This window comes from Priapulus caudatus, unplaced genomic scaffold (assembly GCF_000485595.1).
Source record: "Priapulus caudatus unplaced genomic scaffold, Priapulus_caudatus-5.0.1 Scaffold55, whole genome shotgun sequence".
Lineage (NCBI taxonomy): Eukaryota > Metazoa > Priapulida > Priapulimorpha > Priapulimorphida > Priapulidae > Priapulus > Priapulus caudatus.
Window position 1 is genome coordinate 564,234 of NW_014577116.1, and position 14,794 is coordinate 579,027.

Consider the following 14,794-nt stretch of genomic DNA (forward strand, 5'->3'; position numbering starts at 1 on the left):
CCGCGGGATTAATCGTATGCCTGGCTTCCCAGCATCCACGTCGGGATATAATTCAGCAGGGCTGGCTTCTATTCGGGTGGCTGAGACACGAGAAGGAGGTGATGAGGGGATGCGGAGACACGGGTGATACTTCTGAGGACACGGGCAGGGGGGATGAGGACTGCTGAGGCACGACGAGGGGGGATGAGACTGACCTGACCGACGTGCTAGGGGGGGATGTAGTACGTGCTGAGAACGGCAGGGGGGGGGGATGAGACTGCTGAGACACGGCTAGGCGGGGATGAGACTGCTGTAGACACGGCAGGGGGGTGAGACTGCTGAGACACGGCAGGGGGATGAAGAACTCTAGAGAACAAACGGCAGGGGATGAGACTGCTGAGACACGGCAGGGGGATGAGACTTGCTGAGACACGGCAGCGGGATGAGGACTGTGAGACACGGCAGAGGGGATGCTGTGCGTTAAAAACCTGAAGCCATGCTTGGACACACATGAGATGCGGAAGAGAGTGGGATCTCAAAGGAGAACGATTACAAGCACCCACTGTTCGCAGATATTTGAGATTTACACGTACACGCACGCGCGCAAGCACGCGCACGACCACCAACACGCACGCGCGGTAAGCATCACCACCGACGCAACCGCACACACGACGCACACACACACACACACACACACACACACAACACACACACACCACATCATCATACACACGACACATCACAGCACACACGCACACACACACACACACAGCACACACCACACACACACACACAACACACACACACACACACACACCGCAAGTAACACACCACGTGGGCCTGCCATCCGAACACCGCGCACGTATTAGTCGCCACAGCAATACTTATCCTCGATTACATGTCGAACTCTAATTCTGCGGGGTTCGCTGCGTCCTTGGCGCGTAAGAACACGAGAGTGTCACGAAGGCATCGCCCCCTGACGTCTGTATTGTTGATACGTGTATGGAGGGCCAGCGAAACGAGCGTCTTCTATTCCTTGTAACATTACAGACTTATTAAACCGAACTAATGTTAAGAAAAGTGCGATTGCATTGACTGCGTTGCGCCAAATCAATGATGTCGCGGACACAGGGCAGAAGCAGCGCGAGCAAAAAACACTTTTTCGACGTTGTTTTTTAAACGTCTGACAAAGCACGGAAGCAGGGGGATCGCAATTTAGCTAACAATTTAATATGCGATTTGCGAAATTATAAGTTTCCTAATGCCAACTTTTGCAGTTCGAATTATCATCATGATGATAATGTTATCTTGCTTTTCTTCGATTTTAACTTTTCGAATTCGTAAGGACAGAACTGGGACCGAAGACAAAGTCAGCTAGCGCATCAAAGCGGAAATTACGACGCGGCCTCCGGGATGTCAGGCTCGCATGTATGCCAGCGACGTGCGCTAGCAGGCCACGTCGCTTGACCCAGACGCGACGACTGGCGCACCTCGCGGTTACGCGTCTCTGGCGGCGCGTGCTGCTGTAGTACGACGTGACGGAGTGGGAGTGTGCGCATGCGCGCAGGTATTTTTTAATCTTGGTTCGTTAGCGGTATGCCTGCGCGGCGGTAGACGTAGAAAAACCGGCCAGTTTTCTTGTCACCTTGCCACTGTCATCTACAGGCCTTTTATAACGAAGCGCTCTCGCTCACACACACACACTCTTTCTCTCCCTCTTTCTTTCTTTCTCTCTCCCTTTCTCGCTGTTGTTTTCCTTATGTTATTCATATCCTGTATCTCAGACTTTATCTAGTTTATCTATCCATCCATCTCTGTCTTCGTTTCTCCTTAAGTTCACCCATCCCTTTCTTATGGCTCAATCTTCGCTCTTATCACTTCCATCCTGTATTCCCCTATTTCTCATAACCCCGTCACACACACGCGGCACACACACGGACACACACCACACACACACCACACACGCACGCCCGCACGCACACACACGCACACGGCACACAGACACGCGCACGCGCACTCGCACGCGCACGCCGCCACACAAACACACACACACATGCACACACACGCACACACACACACACACACCAACACACACACACACACACAGCACACATCACACAACACACACACACACACAGCACACACGTACACGCATTGAGTTACGGAGAGCGATTGTTTCCACCGCCAGAGGCACAATAAGCGTGGGCGAATTTAAGATGAACCGAATTAAGGGCGACGGACGCGCATACTAGCACGACAGCAGAATTTCCCCTTAGTGCAATTCACCACGAACAGCGCCGCGCTTTGATTTCACTAATAAATTACTTTAGCTGCGTGTGTTGAGCCGCCACACAGCCGTCACTGTCGCAGGCAAGCTGCCACCCGTTAAAAAATTGTTTGTTTCCCCTATTACCTACTCGCCTCTCAGGGTACATTAGGTAGGGTAAGTGAAAAATCTTTTTTATTTTTTTTGACAAGATGTGTGTATGTATATTGTATATTCTGTTTTCCTGTATGTGTTTTTGCCGCGAACGAAATTTGATTTTTTTTTTTTTGGCGAAACGAAGATATTTTTGTTTTTGTTTTAATCGGCCAATAAAATGTTGTCGAGTACGTCACGTTTGGCGAGTCGGTCGGTAAAGGGAGAAAACAAGCCAATATTTTATCTTAGGCCAAGAGATGGGAGGACGTCACCACCTTAGGTAAACACCATGCAAGTGCACCGAGTGATACCACAACAACGATGCAGTGAGTATAGTGCGCACTATCGCATGGCGGACCAGCAGGCGTTAGCGAGACCGGGAGATAAATGTCGCCATGTCAGCGTCACGTCGCAACGCAAGGTCGCGCGTATTCCTAACATTGAGGATAGGTATGGCTGACAACTGTCGACAGATGTGGTTGACCGGTATTGGTTGACAATAGTTGACAGGTAAGTTTGACAATAGTTGACAGGAAGGTTTGACAATAGTTGACAGGGAAGTTTGACAATAGTTGACAGGTAATACGGTTGACAGTAGTTGACACCCATGTTTTTTCTATTCGTATTCACTTATGGTTGACAATTGTTGACGCGCGTGGATTATATTCACGTGTGGTTGACAATTGTTGATAGGTGAGGGTGACAGTGGAAGTCAAGGTGGTTCTCGCAGCTCCGCGTTAGGAAGCAGCGATGACGTCACGACGGCCGAGCAGCGATGACGTCATGACTATAGTTATTTCTCCCTGCAGCGGCCAGCGCTTCCTCCTTCTTTTTAAGCGTCTCACATCTACACATCTTGACCACGTCCCGCAGGGTTTGTGTGAAAACATCGTAGGATTGCGAGAGCTGACCGCGTTACATTCGTACCGTTCTTAGTCGATATAACATAACCGTGCAGCAGCGAATATCCAATGAGAAAGAGAGAGAGAGGCGAGAGAGAGAGAGAGAAGGGGCTGCAGAGAACGAGGAGCAGCACCGAGGTGGGAGATGAGAGGAGATGCAGAGAGACGAGAGTAGTGCCTGTTCGGGGTACCGACGACGAGAGAGATGAGAGAGAGAGATGAGAGGGGGGAGGAGGACGAGAGGCCGAGAAAGAGAGAGAGGGAGACAGGGAAAGGAGGCGAGAGAGGGAGGACTGAAGAAGAGAGAGAGAGAGAGAGAGATGATGGACGAGAGAGAAGAGGGGGGAAGAGAAGGAGAAGGGAGAAAGAGAGAGGGAGGAGAGGAGACGAGATGCGGGAGAGGGAGGAGTGAGAGATTAGGTGGGACGGGGAGCGGACAAGGAGGAGAGTGATAGATGAGGAAGAGGGACGAACCGTGACGAGAGAGAGATGGAGAGAGAGAGCGACAGGGAGAGAGAGAGAGGGAGAGGAGAGAGAGAGAGACGAGAGAGAGAGAGAGGAGAGAGAGTGAGAAAGAGAGAGAAGGGGAGAGAGAAGGGGAAAAAAGAAAAAAAAAAAAATGGGGGTGTGGGGAAGGCGAAAGACGGGGAAGGAAGGAAAAAACGGGGGAAGGGGGGGAGGAGGGAAAAAAGAGAGAGAACGAGAGGAGAGGGAGAGAGAGGGAGAGCAGAAGAGAGGGAGAGAGAGGAGAGAGAGCTTGAGACCGAGAGAGAGAGAGAGAGATAGAGAGATTAGAGAAAGAGGAGGCAGGGGATGGGAGAGGGAAAGAGAGGGAGGAGAGGGAGAGGAAAAGAAAGGTGGGAGAGAGAGGAGTGTGGTGGTGTGTTGAGGAGCAGAGCGCAGAGCTGAGAGCGAGAAAGCAATCGTGTTGTGTGTGTGTGTGTGGTGATTGTGTGTGACGTGTACGTGCGTGCGCTGCGTGCCTGCGTGCCTGCGTGCCGCGGACCTGGTGGCGCGTTGCTGTGCGTGCGTGCGTGCCTGCGGCGATGCTGCCGTCGTGCCTGTCGTGCGGCGTCGCCGTGCGCTGCGTGCGTGCGCTGCGGCGCGATTGTAATAGTGTGAGAGAGAGAGAGGAGCCGAGCAGGGAATGCAGGACACGAGGAAGCGAGCAGTCTCACACTATCTGCCCGCCATCACACACACTCTCATTTTCTTCACGCGCCGCTCGGCCCTGGGAGACACGCGCCCCACGGCAAGCCACCCGCGCTCTCTCTCTCTCTCTGTCCGATCATTATAATAACTTCCTCGCATTTCTTTAAAAGCCGGCGTCTGCATACGAAATCCGCGCTTGCATTACGCACGCGGTAAACTCGATTAGAAAATCACAGGGCGACGAAACGCGAAAGTGGCCGGAAAATGCACAGCGTATAGCGTTCGACCGTGTTTAGGTCACCCCCCCCCCCCCCTACGTTAATTTGCGAAATCCTAAATTCCAAGTCAGCGCAATTAAGTGTGCTCACAAAAACAGTCTTGAGCTGCGTTCCATTGTCTGTAATGGGCTGGAGCCCTGCAGACCTGCTTCATTAAATTTTTTATCGAGGCAAAGATTTTCCACCTGTTACCCAGGCGGTGCGGTTATAGCGGCGCATTTCTGCAACACGTACGATGCATCGCACCAGCGCGCTGTATATAATACACACTGCCTTACCTCCTCCCTCCTCACTGCCTTTCCGCCTCCTCCCTCCTCCACTGCCTTCCCCCTCCTTTCTCCGTCTGCTCCCTCTCACCGCTTCCCCTCCTTTCTCCGTCATCTTCCTCCTTTCTCCGTCTCTCCCTCACTCACCGCCTTCCCCTCCTTTCTTCGTCCTCCTTCTTTCCACGTCTTCCTCCCCACCTTATTCCTCTTTTCTCTGTCTCTCCCTCCTCACTGCCTTCCCCTCCTTTCTCCTCTCTCCCTTCATCACCGCCTTCACCTCCTTTTCCGTTCTCCCTCCTCACCCCTTCACCTCCTTTCTTCCGTCTCTCCCTCCTTTCTCCGTCTCTCCCTCCTCACTGCCTCCCCCATCCTGTCTCCGTTCTTCTCCCTCTCACCGCCTTCACTCCTTCTCCGTCTCTCCCTCCTTTCTCCGTCCTCTCCTCCTCACCGCCTTCCCCTGCTTTCTCCTTTCTCCCTCCTCACTGCCATTCCCCTTCTTTCCCGTCTCTCCCTCCTCACTGCCCTTCCCCTCATTATCTCGTCTCTCCCTCCTCACCTGCCTTCCTCCTTCATTTCTCCGTCTCTCCCTCTCACTGCCTTCCCCTCCTTTCTCTCGTCTCTCCCTCCTCACCGCCTTCCCCTCAGGTTCTCCGTCTCTCCCTCCTCACTGGCCTTCCCCTCATTTCTCGGCGTCTCTCCCTCCTCACGGGCCTTCCCCTCATTTCTTCCGTCGCTTCCCTCCTCACTGCCTTCCCCTCATTTCTCCGTCTCTCCCTCCTCACCGCCTTCCCCTCTTCTCCGTTTCTTCCCTCCTCACTATGGCCTTCCCCTGCTTTCTTCCGTCTCTCCCTCCTCACCGCCTTCCCCTCATTTTCTCGTCTCTCCCTCCTCACCGCCTTCCCCTTCCTTTCTTCCGCTCTCCCTCCTCACGTGCCTTCCCCTCATTTCTCCGTCTCTCCCTCCTCAACCGCCTTCCCCTATTTCTCCGCTCTCCCTCCTCACGCCTTCCCCTCATTTCTTCCGTCTCTCCCTCCTGCACTGCCTTTCCCTCACTTTCCTCCGTCTCTCCCTCCTCACGTAGCCTTCCCTCATTCTCCGTCTTCTCCCTCCTCACGCCTTCCCCTCCTTTCTCCGTTCTCTCCCTCCTCACTGCCTTCCCCTCATTTTCTGCCGTCTCTCCCTCCTCACTGCCTCCCCTCATTTCTCCGTCTCTCCCTCTACTGCCTTCCCCTCTTTCTCCGTCTCTCCCTCCTCACACTGCCTTTTCTTCTTTCTCCGCCTCTCCCTCCTTTTCCACGTCTCGCCCTCCCCATCTTAGAGACGTACACAGATTCACACGCGCGTGCTAACGTACTGTGTCACATATAGCCATAGCCCAGTGGACACACTCCACTCCAACATTCTGTGTGTCGCAGAGCTCCACCTGAGCCCTGTATTGTAGCACTGTCGATTCCTGCTCATACCGTCTCACTTATCTGATCCCAGGTCTCATTGACCCAATGTCTCAATGACCGCATGTTATTAGATGGACTCGATGTACTCAATGACCACATGTTATTAATGACTCGATGTCTCAATGACCGATGGTATCAATGACTTGATGTTTCAATGACCACATGTATCAATGACTCGATGTCTCAATTGACCGCATGCTATTAATGACTTTGATGCTTTCAATGACCGCCATGTCGATCAAGTGACTCGATGTTCAATGAACCGCATGTATTAAATTGACTCGATGTGTTCAATGACGCATGTATCAATGGAATCGAGTGTCTCACATGACCGATATTAATGACTCTATGTCTCAGATGACCGCAATGTATTAAATGGACTCGGATGTTCAATGGACCGCATGTATCATGACTCCGATTTTCAATGACCCATGTATTAATGACTCGACTGTCTCAATGATCCCGATGTTCAATGACTCGGTGATCTCAATGACGCATGTCTCAGATGACCGCATGTATCAATGAACTCGATGTCTCAATGACCGCCATGTATTAATGACTCTATGTTTCAATTGACCTCATGTATCGAATGACCGCATGTATTAATGACTCGATGTCTCAATGAAACCGCATGTATTAATGACGGTTGAGTCTCAAGACCCCATTCCGATCCGCCGAAATGTCGTCACATAGCGACATTGGTTTCATCGCAGGTTCCTTCACGCCACCGCCCCGGTCGATTGCATTGGCGGCAAAAATGGTTTCCACTTAAATCCTTTATTCACTTATGTTTACTTCTGTTAAGCGCCAAAATGCATTTCACTTGGGCGGCCATCGCCGCCGCAGGCAGGCAGTTACTGCTTTACAGCGGCTGTCCCAGAGTCTCGCGGCTGGCTCGACCCGAGCATACGCACGCCATTTTCAGCGTCAGTGACTGCGATGCATCTACAAAGTTTTTAAATGCCACTCACGATGCGTGATGACAGAGCAGGTGTGTATGCGCGTGTGCGCGTCGATGTGCGTGGCTCTGCTGTGGTGTGTGGTGTGTGTGTGTGTGTGTGTGTGTTTGTCTGTGTGTGTGTGCTGTTTGTGTGTGCGCGCGTGCATGTGTGCGTGCGCGCGAGCGTTTCTGTGTGCGTTGTGCGTGTGCGCGTGCGTCTTGTGTTGCGACCTCACGAGGCGTGTGCGTGCGCCGAGGGCTGTCTGCGTTGCGTGTGTTGTGTTCGCGTGTTGTGCGTGTGCGGTGCGTCTCTGTGGCCCTAAACCACGAGCCGATCCAAAGACTCTTCCACGACAACCCCGATACCGACCGGGTCCAACCAACCAAGTCCCCCCCCACCGGGCCCCCGTAGTCGCCTGTTGCGAGCGTCGTGTTTGCCGTTGTGTGCGTGTTGCGCGTGGCGTCTGTTGTTGCGTCGTGTTGCGTGCGCCCGAGCGTCTGCGTTGGCCGTGTGTTGGTGTTGTGTGTTTGCGTGCGCCGAGCGGTCTTGTGTTTGGGTGGTTGTGCGGGCGGTTCTGTTTGCCGGCGCACCGCACAGTGATCGGACGAGAGAGAGAGAGTAAGAGAGACAGAGATAGAGAGTGAGGATGAGAAGAGAGAGAGACGTAGAGAGAGAAAGCTGAGGACGCGAGGAGAGAGCAGAGAGAAGGAGAGAGAGAGAGGATGAGCGAGAAAGGAGAGAGAGAAGATACAGAGAGAGAGAGAGAGAGAGAGAGAGAGCAGAGAGAACGAGAGACAAGAGATTAGAGAGAGAGAGAAGGAAAGCAAAAGTATGCAAAAAAATGTAAGAAAAGCAGGAAGGTGGGAAAACAAGAAGGGTAGAGGACAGGGAATAGAAGCAGGGAGGGAACTAGGGGGTGGGGAGCTTTGGAAATAGACAGAGTGAGATAACACAGTTACAGAGTGAGACAACACAGTTACAGAGTGAGACAACACAGTTACAGAGTGAGACAACACAGTTACAGAGTGAGACAACACAGTTACAGTAAAAATGTTAGTTACATCAATGATCGATGGGTTTGCATTCTCAGTTGCAATCGTATCCTTGATCGCTGCATGGTGAGATGAAGTCTCAAAACGCATCTGATATTTTCTGTAACATATAGATCATTTACATATGTTTTAATAACATGGCATACAAGACTCTGCTCTTCTTACATAACTTTTATATTTAGCTTCCAGTAGAAAATGCACTCATTGGGTGATGGTCATTAGCCAAGAGCAGCCTAAACTCAACATAAACTCTATCTAACAATTCAAGATATGGTTCCTCTCATTTTTTATGTACATTTAATTCCCGCAGTTTACTCTAGAGATTCTAGCAAGCCCAGTGTATATTACATGTAGCTCAGCACGGCTCTACACCACGTAGGAAGAGTCAATCTACAGTAGGACCCTGCTATAATGCTAATTTGGATAAAACAATTTTTTGGCTCATTTTTGTATTCTTTTCCCTTTCTTTTCCCTATCAAATTCGCAGTTGTGTTGCATTTGTGTCGTGTTTTCTTCTGCTCATTTCTGCCTAGGTATTCATTTATCAATTACAGTCCGACCTCCTTTATCCGGCCACGTCGGGACCCGGCACCCATCCCGGATATTGGATTTGGCTGGAATATGAGGTTATGCTCAAACACTAAGCATTCTCTATATGCCAGTTCAGTAGGGTTTTATGCATGTGATAATGTATTTACTCGTTGCTATGATTATTTGTAACAAACTGTCGTGTTTTATGGTTTATATGAAATGGAAATAAAATGAAATAAAACAGAAATTTTACCACTTCGGTTTATGTTTGTTTCTTTTGTGCTGAGATCTAGGGCTGTAACGATCAATACACTCGTGTATTCAGTGCAGTGGTATACTTAACGGACGAAAGTTGTCCGGAGGCATAGCGGACACGAGCGGACAACACACACGCACGCACGCACGCACGCACGCACGCACGCACGCACGCAAACACACGTACAGTTGGTGGTACACCGCGCGAGTTTTGAGCGAGATGTAATATATACTCTTGACACAGAACACAGGTATATATTCAATGTAATCAATGTTTATTTGACGGACGAGTTTACAGCACAACTTCCACAAGAGCCCATGATCTTGAGAGAGAGAAAGAACCTTCTGCACATGCTCACGCATGTACTCGCGTATACCAATGCTAAGCTTTCATATTACATCCCCCTTTCTAAGTTATAACAACCAATCGTGAATTGGGTGGATGTCTAATACTGTTACACATCTACTTGATATGTTTTATTTTATCTACGGCTGTATTAACGAAACAAAATATTCCATTGTCCAATTTTGATATCGTACTAAAATAACTAACTCAATGTCACAGTATTAATCTACTGAAGCAGCACAGGGTGTCTGCACCAACCGAGTCAAAGATCAAGGCGATCAGGTTTCACACTTATCCTACCAGAGCGTGCGCGGTTTGATGTACCAGATACCTGTACATCTCTGCTTGAGCTTTTTGGCTCACACGTGCTCTCAGCTGGCTTCGGGTTCCAATTAGGGATCAGATCTTTCGTTCCATCTTGGAAGTGGACTCTTTTCGGTACCCATGGAGTCTCGTGTGACTGTTTCCGATTCCTCCTAAGGATACCTCCATTTGGGGTTTCAACCATGTACGATCTGGGCTATGGACACTTTTTAATCACCTTAGCGGGTGACCAATGTCCACTATTGTGATCCTGTAGTGTGACAAACTGCCCTGGAAACAAGGGAAATAAATCTTTTGTGCCAGTTCTATCATGGTAGTGCTTCTGAGTGTCTTGTCTCTGTTTGAGACCTTCCTGTACCTTATCTGGGTCATGTGTCGCCCACTGGCTGGGTGTCACCTTGATAGGAAGATTGCTGACCACTTTCCGATTGAACATAAGTTCCGCCGGACTTGGTAAGTGGTTGTCAATCGGTGTTGTTCGGGCGCACAGCATAGCAAGATCTGGATCAGTTTTGCTTTCTCTTGCCTTTTGGAGGATTTCCTTCACTGTCCGTACATTACGCTCGATGAACCCATTGGATCTAGGGTACCTCGGACTGCTAGTCACATTGTCAATGTTCCACGATTTCAAGAACTGGTTAAATTCTGCCGAGGAGAATTGAGGACCGTTGTCACATATAATCCGTTCGGGTCGTCCGAACTCGGAGAGTATTTGTTTCACAATCTTTACGACTGCTCCAGATGTGCTTGCTCCTTGGATTTGTCGTACAACTGGATACTTTGTATAGTAGTCAGCAAGGAGCAGGTATTCTGCATTTCCAAAGTGAAACAAGTCTGTTCCCAATGTCTGCCACGGACGGGTTGGGATCTCGTGAGGTTGCAGAGTTTCTGCTGCTTGACTTGGTTTGTGTGTCTGACATGGTTCACACCGTGACACTAGTTTTTCTATGTCACTGTTGATACCAATCCAGTATACACAAGTTTTAGCCCTGAGTTGGCATTTTGTTATGCCCTGATGGCCTACGTGAATCTGCTCCAAGATATACTTTTGCATGGTTTTCGGGATCACCAGCCTTTCCCCCTTCATAACCACACCATTCTCGATGCTTAGTTCATCTCTGAAGGGCCAATAGGGTTTGAGCGGTGTTGGTACACTCCGCCTCTCGCTGGGCCAGCCGGCCACAACTATGTCCCGCAAGGCGCTGAGGGTTTCGTCTTCCCTAGTCTCCTTCTGCATTTCCTGTACTTTGGAAGTAGAGAACTGAACGAAGCTTACTTTCACGTCCAAGTCGATGGTTTGTTTCTTTGCTTCATTAGGTTGCCTTGACAAGCAATCAGCCAGCAGCATTTCGCGACCGGGTCGATATTTAATGACGAGGTCATACCCCTGTAGACGCAATAGCATGCGTTGTAGTCGCGGTGGTGCTGACGTTAGGTTCTTGAGGGAGATCATCTCTAACGGCTTGTGGTCAGATTCGATGACGAAAGAGCGACCGTAGAGGAATGTGTGGAAACGTTCCACGGCAAAGACTGCCGCCAAGAGCTCGCGCTCAATGTTCGCGTAACGTTGCTCTGTGTCCGATAAGGACTTGGATGCGAACATTATTGGGCGATTGTCCTGGGTCAAAGCTGCTCCCAAGCCTTTTGTAGAGGCGTCCACTTGCAGGACTGTTTCCTTTGTTGGATCGAAGTATGCCAGTGTAGTGCTCTTGCAGATAAGATGCTTGATCTTCTCGTAGGCCTGCTGATATGTGTTTGTCCACTCAAAGGTGCTGTCCTTCTTGAGGAGCTGGCGTAAAGTTGCGGTATGGTTTGCCAACTTCGGTATGAATGGCGACATATATGTAGCCAGTCCAAGGAATTCCTGCAGGCTTGTTCTGTCTGTCGGCGGAGTCATGGCTTTGATGTCCTCTAGCTTCGCTGGGTCTGGGTGCGCTCCTTGTTTGTCATATGTCATTCCGAAGAATGTGATGGATGGGACAGCGATCTCACATTTGCTGCTGTTAAACATGAGACCACGTTCGTTTGCGACTCTCATCAGTTTGTGTAGAACTTCATCATGTTTTTCATGCGTTTCCGCATATACGGCTATATCGTCTGATATTCCGAGTACGCCGTCACCAACTTGCTCGAGTATGAAGTCCATGTGCCGCTGGAACACATCCTGGGACATGACTAGACCGAATGGACATCGCCGGAAGCAGTATCGTCCAAACGGTGTGTTGAAGGTCGTCAAGACCTGTGATTCCTCGTCGAGTTTGATCGACCAGTATCCATTCTTTGCATCCAGCTTGGAGAAGACTCGTGCTCCATTGAAGCGATGTGTTATCTCTTCAAGTGTTGGTGTTTTGTGATGACATCTCAGGATGGCTCGATTCAAGTCTTTTGGATCTAAGCATATCGTAGGCTTCCATCCACTTTGCGACTGTGTATGCTATGAGCTAACCAACTCTGTTGGCTCTATGACCGTTCGGATTACTCCTTGTTGCTCCATAGCATCTATCTGTGATTTGATTTCATCTTTAAGCTGTATCGGAGTTTTCCGAGGTGCATGGACAACTGGAGGAATATTCGGATCCAAGGTGATATGGTACTCACCAGGAAGTTTCCTATCTTGTCAACCTGGCCTGGACTAGTGTGCCCCCGTTCTGGAATGGATATGTTGGTTAGGAAAAAAAAATTCGCCCCCGGACGGCCCGTCCTTGTAGAAACGCAGGTTTCAGTTCATATTTGCAGCGGCACGCTCCCTATTGGCCATTAAATACAAAACAGGGAATTACATTATGGGAATTCACTGGGAATTCGCTTAGTCTGATTCGTGGCAAAGTGACGGACTTGACACAGACGGTTTGCTGGTAAGCATGTCATCGTAACATCGTTGAAAATTGTTGGCTTTAAAAGCGCACGGAAAACTTTAATAAAACTGAAATAACCCTAATTACCTCAATGACTACGCCACCGCATGCCACTCAACGATGTTTACTCGTGACTTGGCTCTCCGAATTCCCATTGGTTGATACAAATCACGTGCCTCAAACTCCTCAATGACGCCCACAGTGTTGTCAGGCACATCCAACACACAAAAGCCAATGCCTCTATAGCTGAACGCCTAGAGCAGAGACGACACGGCTGAAATGTCGTTGGATCGAATCCCATCTGTTTTTCATTATTTTCTGTTTTCTGTATTTTTCTATGTTTATCCATATTTACATGATTTATTTACAACATTTAATAACAACAAATAATTTTTTGGGTTTATAGAGTTAGGGTTAGGGTTAGGATTACATGTCACCATAAACAAGGGAGTTTGTGGTACGTGATTTGTATCAACCAATTGGATTTGGGAGCTATGCAGGCACAGCTGTATATTTCGCCATATGCGCACATGCGGAGTTTAACGTTGGTAGCAAGCAGATGCGTGATATGTTCGATACAAGCGCACGCACGCACGTGTACGTACGTACGCACGCACGCACGCACGCACGCACACATGCACGCATGCACGCAAGTGTAAGTTCACACGACGCACGCACGCACGCGCATGTACGTACGCACGCTCGCACGCACGCACGTGTACGTGCACACGCACCGCACACACTCATGCACGGCACGTATACGTGCACATGCACACGCGCGCACGCACTGTACGTCACACACACGGACGCACGCACGACGTGTACGTGCACACAGCACGCACACACTCATGCTCGCGCACACTCATGGATTGGGAGCTATCAGGCAAACCCGACCCGCTGTACAACATACACTATAGCATGCGTCAGCATTACTTCAACCTTGAAGACGTACGGCTTCGTAGCCACAGGGGCTAGCAGCGGATGAAGCGGAAAGCCATGCTGCACCACTTGACCTATAGTTTAATTGGAGGGACACCTGCAGGTCACACGTGGGGGTCACATGACTGTGACCACGTGGTGGCCCACGGCTGTATATAACTGCGGCGTCCAGCTCCAAAGCAACACAGAGCCAGCTTGGCTCGTCAGGGAAGCTCGCACCTTCCACTGCTCTCTAGCTGCTGGCGGCTTTGTCCGCCCTGCTAGCTGACCATGTAGGTGTAGCGGAGCTCGGTCAGAAGTCTACGCAAGGATACACAGCGCAGAACGATGATCACGCCGCTTGCTGCCCGTTCCTGACGCAAGGATACACAGGCGGAGCCAGCTCGGCTCAGTCAGGGAAGCTCGCACCCTCTCACTGCTCAGCACGCACGCACGTGTAAGTTCACACGCGCATGCACGACCGTGTACGGCACAGCCACGCACGCAGCACGCGACGTGTACGTCACACTACATAAACATGCTTTCTATCAAACATGTGGTCATTCATCTGTAATTGTCAAGCTGCACGCTTTGCTTCTGCCAACCACAACACATAACAAATACACGTGAAACATCGCTATTAGGCCTGCGCGATGGCGTGTGCCATATTTTGCTAGTGAATTAGACCGCTAAAATCGAGACTGTTCGCTGGCAGCAATTGATCCGGTGTGCCGGCCTTCGATTTGGCGCACGGATCAATAGTGCCAGCGCGTGATATTTTGTAGGACGTTCCGCGGTCGCAGCCGCCTTGCGCGGAACTGCGCACAAGATTCGCGCTTAGCGGGCAGGATCAACACCTCTCAGGCGACGCTTCTTTGGTATCGCGGTCTCTCATCTGGTACTGTCTCATCAGATCCCCAGTTGAGCGTATAGGTGGTAGGCATGCTTTCGTTCCTATTTTTGGATTAGTTGATAGGGCACAGTGTACCGCTCTAGTTTCAATGCACGTGACAATGATAATCCCAGTAGTGCACTTCCGCTCACATTCTACTATGAAGAAATCTGCCAAGGTGCGACTTCCATGTGATAACAGGGAATCTTGTAGAACCAAACAGTGCT

The 14,794-nt window shown here is 50.2% G+C and overlaps 1 protein-coding gene across 3 annotated transcripts in view; it reads right to left on the reverse strand.

Moving 5' to 3' along the window:
- The window catches only part of LOC106821020 (protein white-like), a 47,437-nt gene that overhangs the window by 23,929 nt on the left and 8,714 nt on the right, over positions 1-14,794 (reverse strand). For all 3 annotated transcript variants that reach the window (XM_014825656.1, XM_014825657.1, XM_014825655.1), the window contains one exon: positions 8,456-8,546. In XM_014825656.1, coding sequence (XP_014681142.1) covers positions 8,456-8,536 — 81 coding nt within the window. In that variant the 5' untranslated portion in view covers positions 8,537-8,546. The remainder of the gene's footprint in view (positions 1-8,455; positions 8,547-14,794) is intronic.